Raw genomic sequence first — 5,408 nt, 5'->3', positions numbered from 1 at the left:
CAGATGTTCATCAGGTAGAAACAAGCTGTAATGTTACCCTACAGGACAGATGTTCATCATCAGGTAGAAACAAGCTGTTACTAATATATTGTTGTTATTAATATTATTAATATTAATATTCCAGAGTGGGTCCAGCTTCCACGTGTTCGATCAGGCTCGTTTCTCTAAAGAAGTTTTACCAAAGTTCTTCAAACACAACAACATGGCGAGTTTCATCAGACAGCTCAACATGTGTGAGTATCAGTCTGTATAATATATATATATATATATATATATATATATATATATATATATATATATATGAATAATGTATGTGTTCCCAGATGGTTTCAGGAAAGTGGTCCACATCGAGCAGGGGGGTCTGGTGAAACCAGAGAAAGACGACACTGAGTTCCAGCATCAGTTCTTCATCAGAGGACAGGAAGGACTGCTAGACAACATCAAACGGAAAGTTACCACGGTAACCTGGAGACACACACAGACACACAGATATACATACACACACACATACAGAAAATATATACACACTCACACACACAGACATACACACACACACACTGCCAGATGCTAACGTTTGTCTGGTGTTATTAGCTAGCGTTAGCATCAATCAGCCATAGATAGCTACAACGCTGCTGAAATGACTGATATCTTAGCTACAAGTAAGCTACAAGCTAGCATCATGAACTCACAAATCACCTCACATGGGCAGTGGCAGCGCTGATGAATAATATTCAATAAAATAATTAATATAATAATTCATCCTGGACCCCCCAGCGTGAGAGGGAAGAACATGTCCTGATACCCCGCAGCATTTAGCGGTGGCGTCAATGGTAACGTAACCAGCGGCTCCATGTTAACGGTGTCTGCTCTTTGATTGGTCCAGGTGGCGTCGGTGCGTCAGGATGAAGCCAAGATGGCTGCCGACGACGTGCACAGGATCCTGAACGACGTGCAGCTGATCAAAGGGAAGCAGGAGACCATCGACTCCAGGATCAGCTCCATGAAACAGTGAGGATGAGTCCAGGACCTGAAGGGCTGGACCAGGACCAGTGCTATGAGTCCAGAACCAGGAGTCCTGGTCCAGAACCAAAAGAATGAGTCCTTCTCCAGAACCATGTTTGCTGGTCCAGAACCAGAGCTTGGACCCCAGCTAGGACCAGAACCAGAGCTATGACCACAGCTAGGACCAGAGCTAGGGCCTGAACCACAGCTAGACCCTTGACTTCTGGTCCAGAACCTCAGTTCCTCTGTGTTTTAGTGAGACTATAGCTTCAGCTGTTAGCAAGCTAGCTAACCCTGTTCACCTGTGTTTCAGTATGTTAGCATGTTAGCTGTCCTTGTTGCTCTGTGTTTCAGGCTGTTAGCATGCTAACTAACCCTGCTCCACTGTGTTTCAGTGAGAACGAGGCTCTGTGGAGAGAGGTGGCCAGTCTGAGACAGAAACACCTTCAGCAACAGAAAGTTGTCAACAAGGTACCCAACACTAATCAAGATATTAGCACTTTAGCATATTAGCTAATCTCCTACCTGCAGCAGAAAGGTACCCAACACTAATTAATATGTTAACATGGTAGCATGTTAGCTCACCTGCTGCCAGCCAAAACAAAGCGTCTCTCTCCCTACAGCTGATCCAGTTCCTGGTTTCTCTCGTCCAGTCCAACAGGATCATGGGAGTCAAGAGGAAGATGTGAGTTCACTGCAATATATATATATATATATATATATATATATATACAGTATGTACACTGTGTGTGTGTATATAGATATATATATCTATATACACACATACAGTATGTACACTGTGTGTGTGTGTGTGTGTGTGTGTGTGTAACTAATTACTGTCCTGGTCTCTCTCCAGTCCTTTGATGCTCAGTGACTCTAGCTCCGCCCACTCCATGCCCAAATACAGCCGCCAGCTCTCATTGGAGCACATGCAGGTAACAGCTGACTGACCAATCAGCTCTCTCTGTTACTACCTCACCTGACTCACCCGTTACAATACTATATATACTTCAGTACATCTCTCTGTTACTACCTTATACTGCAGTACTGTTTGTGTGTGTGTGTGTCTGTCTGTCTGTCTGTCTGTCTGTCTGTCTGTCTGTCTAGGCTGCAGCCAATCTGCTGTCAGCTGACTCTCTGGTGACCTCTGGACCAATCGTCTCTGACATCACAGAAGTGGTCACGCCCACAGCAGAGAGCGTGATCAGTGATTGGATGGATGAAGGGTGAGAACCAGTTACATCATTTCCTGTTCAGTCAGTCCGAAAGCAACACTTATGTATACAGATAAAAAAGTCCTCCACAATAAAAGAACCCAAGGCAAATATAAATATAATATACTATACACTGCATGTAATATACTATAAACATAATTATACTATATATATATATATATATATATATATATATATATATATATATATATATATATATATATATATATATATATATATATATATATATATATATATAATCAGAGCCTCTTTGTTGGTCCCTGAAGAAGCAGAAAACAGCCTATAAAACAAGCTGGAAACACCAACTTGACACAGAGCTGTGTCTAACTTTGGGTCATGTCAGTTTTTTTTTTTTTTTTTTAATGTTTTTCTGTGTCTTAACCCTTCAGAGATTCAGACTTTTTAAAAAGTCTGTTTAAGACCTTTCTGTTTCCCAGAAACAGCTATGACGTAGCTAGCGCTGAACCAACCAGACTCCATTTAAAAAACAGTACATTTTGCGTGTAGTTTTTCACTTGCAAATTGGTAAAGTATGTGTTTATTTCAACCAACACTATATATTTTCATGGTTGGAAAAGTGAAGAAAAGACCAAAAAACAACTTTTCATAGTTTAATATAAATCTGAAGGAAGTGTGTTTTACGATGCTAAAATGACTGTTTATTTACATGGAGTCTGGTGGGTTTGGTCCATCATGACATCATGTTAGGTGACAGATAACACTTCTTCTCCTTCCTTCCTCTTCTCCTCCTCTCCCAGTCTGTCTTCTATGAAACAGCTGTTGAGGCCTGAAGCCAGTTAGGAGTTAGTCAGTTGGTCAGTTAGTCTATCATGACATCATGTTAGCTGACCAATAACACCTCTTCTCCTTGTTTCTCTGGGGATTTCCACAGTGAAGTATCCAGATATTTCTTTTTAATTTTTTCTATCGGCAGTTGGTATGAACAGGGCCAAGCGTTTACTTCCAATAGACTCGATAGTTACATGAACAGGCACAAGATTTCCTACATTTTGACCAGCCATGATGTATGAAGAGTGAAAACTGGAGGAGAGACAGCAATTTGTTTGAAAAACTTTTAGAGAATCGTACTGCAGCCCCCCCCCCCTCTATATGCTCCTCTCTAGCTTTCACTATTCCACCACATACACACACATTGGAGAATCTGATTTGTCTGAAAACGGAACGATACGTAAACTGGGATTCTGGAGAAACCGTGCTTGGTATCTGAACGCCCATTCAGCCCAATAAACACCATTAGTCTTGTCTTCGGTTTAAACTTTTAATCATGTTTCTACGTTAAAGTATGGCGATACAGCAATGTCCCAAAGACGGGGGGTTTGAGTGATTTTGAGTGATTTCCCGACATTTCCCATTCAAGTTAATGAGAATTTTTTTTTAGCAGTTTTTTGATTTTGTGAATTTTTTGTAATATAACATATTAATATATGTTATATAATATAATAATTAATTATATAATATATTGTTTTATATGATAGTATAACATATTGTATAATAATAACCGCCTCCGTCCCCTTACCGCTCACACTGCCTCCATCTTAATCCACAGCCTCATCACCTCCCGCCTTGATTACTGTAACGCCCTCCTTTTTGGCCTTCCTCAAAAATCCCTCCATAAACTTAAACTTCTTGAGAACTCAGCAGCTGGTGTCATCACCAGAACCCCGTCTTTTCATCATATAACCCCGGTTCTTCAGCAGCTCCATTGGCTTCCAGTTCAATTCAGAATACAATTTAAAATCCTTCTCCATACTTTCAAAGCCATCCATAACCTTGCTCCTCCATATCTATCAGAAGTCCTTCACATCGCCGTCCCCTCCCGCTCCCTCAGATCTTCCTCCTCCATCCACCTCACCGTCCCCCCAGCTTGACATGTCACCGCGGGGAACAGAGCCTTCAGCCGCTCTGCTCCCCAGCTCTGGACCTCACTCCCACCTGACCTCCGCAACATCAACTCTCTCCCCCTGTTCAAAACTAGACTAAAAACCCATCTGGTCCAGCTCGCTTATCTGTAAATACACTGTTCCTGTTTTAGTTTTGTTTGTTTTGTTATAACTGCTTACACTTTTTCCTGTATGTTTCCTGTGTCTGTCTTTTATTGTCTGTAAAGCGTCCTTGAGTGCTCAGAAAGGCGCTGTTAAATAAAATGTATTATTATTACTATTATTATATAATGTAATCAGAGCTGGGCAGCGATTAAAATTTTTATTCGCATAATTTCCCTGATTAATCGCAAAATGAAATAATGAATTCAAAAGTAGTGTATATAGTCTAATTTTTTTTTATGCCGTAACGTTTGTTCTACAAAAACTTACCAGCATTTTGTTTATAAAGTAGCACTTAAATAAAATATTTAGTGTACATGTCAACTTAAAAATAAAGTATTCATCATGTCCAGAGATTAATTATTCTGGTTGGAACGTGTTGCTAAGCAACTCCTTCTTATGTCCACATTCTTGTGTTGTTGCTCTAACTCTGCAGCCTTGCTGGACTGGGTTTAGAGCCCCACAACTTAACTGCACTTTGCAGGACACTGTCCAACGCGCTGTTAGGCAGAGACACTGAGGGACACTGTCCAACACGCTGTTAAGCAGAAACACTGAGACAGAACACTGTCAACCGTGCGCAAAGCAGGGGACGTGATCAGAAGGCAGAAGGCTCGCAGCAGCGATCAGATTTCGTATCTATTCGTCCTATCTGTCCTAACTGCGGGGACTTTATTTGACACATTCCAGTGCTGTGCAACTTCAATAAAGTGTCCCGGGCATGTCTCATCATAATGTCTCTCATCAATATAATGCACTGCCGTCGTTGCAACTCTCAGACCGATGTCCTCCACAACCCTCATGGGCCTGCAGTCTGTAGCTGTCGAAGTTGCTATGGTATTTGTTAACGTCACTAGCGTTTGTTAACCCCCCCACGCTGAATCCAACGTAGCCTGCCAAAGCCCCGCCCACTGTGTGTATCGTTGAATGATTGGCTGGTGTCAACTGTCAAGGTGATATTTCAGACTGTTCGTACTCCGGTGATAAGAAAATTCAACTTTGCAATATTTACAAAGCCTGTCACTGTCACTGCGCTGCCACATGGGTGGCGGCGAAGGTCAGGGGCCTCGACGGACCAGACCCGGGCGGCAGACGCTGGCTCTGGGGA

General features: G+C 41.9%; 1 protein-coding gene across 2 annotated transcripts in view; it reads left to right on the top strand.

Moving 5' to 3' along the window:
* hsf1 (heat shock transcription factor 1) overlaps positions 1–5,408 on the top strand; it is a 9,783-nt gene continuing 4,375 nt past the window's right edge. For both annotated transcript variants that reach the window (XM_034892677.1, XM_034892676.1), the window contains exons 1-7: positions 1–233; positions 324–460; positions 884–1,008; positions 1,398–1,473; positions 1,626–1,687; positions 1,859–1,937; positions 2,110–2,228. In XM_034892677.1, coding sequence (XP_034748568.1) covers positions 203–233; positions 324–460; positions 884–1,008; positions 1,398–1,473; positions 1,626–1,687; positions 1,859–1,937; positions 2,110–2,228 — 629 coding nt within the window. In that variant the 5' untranslated portion in view covers positions 1–202. The remainder of the gene's footprint in view (positions 234–323; positions 461–883; positions 1,009–1,397; positions 1,474–1,625; positions 1,688–1,858; positions 1,938–2,109; positions 2,229–5,408) is intronic.

Source organism: Etheostoma cragini, chromosome 14 (assembly GCF_013103735.1).
Source record: "Etheostoma cragini isolate CJK2018 chromosome 14, CSU_Ecrag_1.0, whole genome shotgun sequence".
In the NCBI taxonomy this organism is placed as follows: domain Eukaryota; kingdom Metazoa; phylum Chordata; class Actinopteri; order Perciformes; family Percidae; genus Etheostoma; species Etheostoma cragini.
This window is presented reverse-complemented; position numbering and strand designations above follow the sequence as displayed.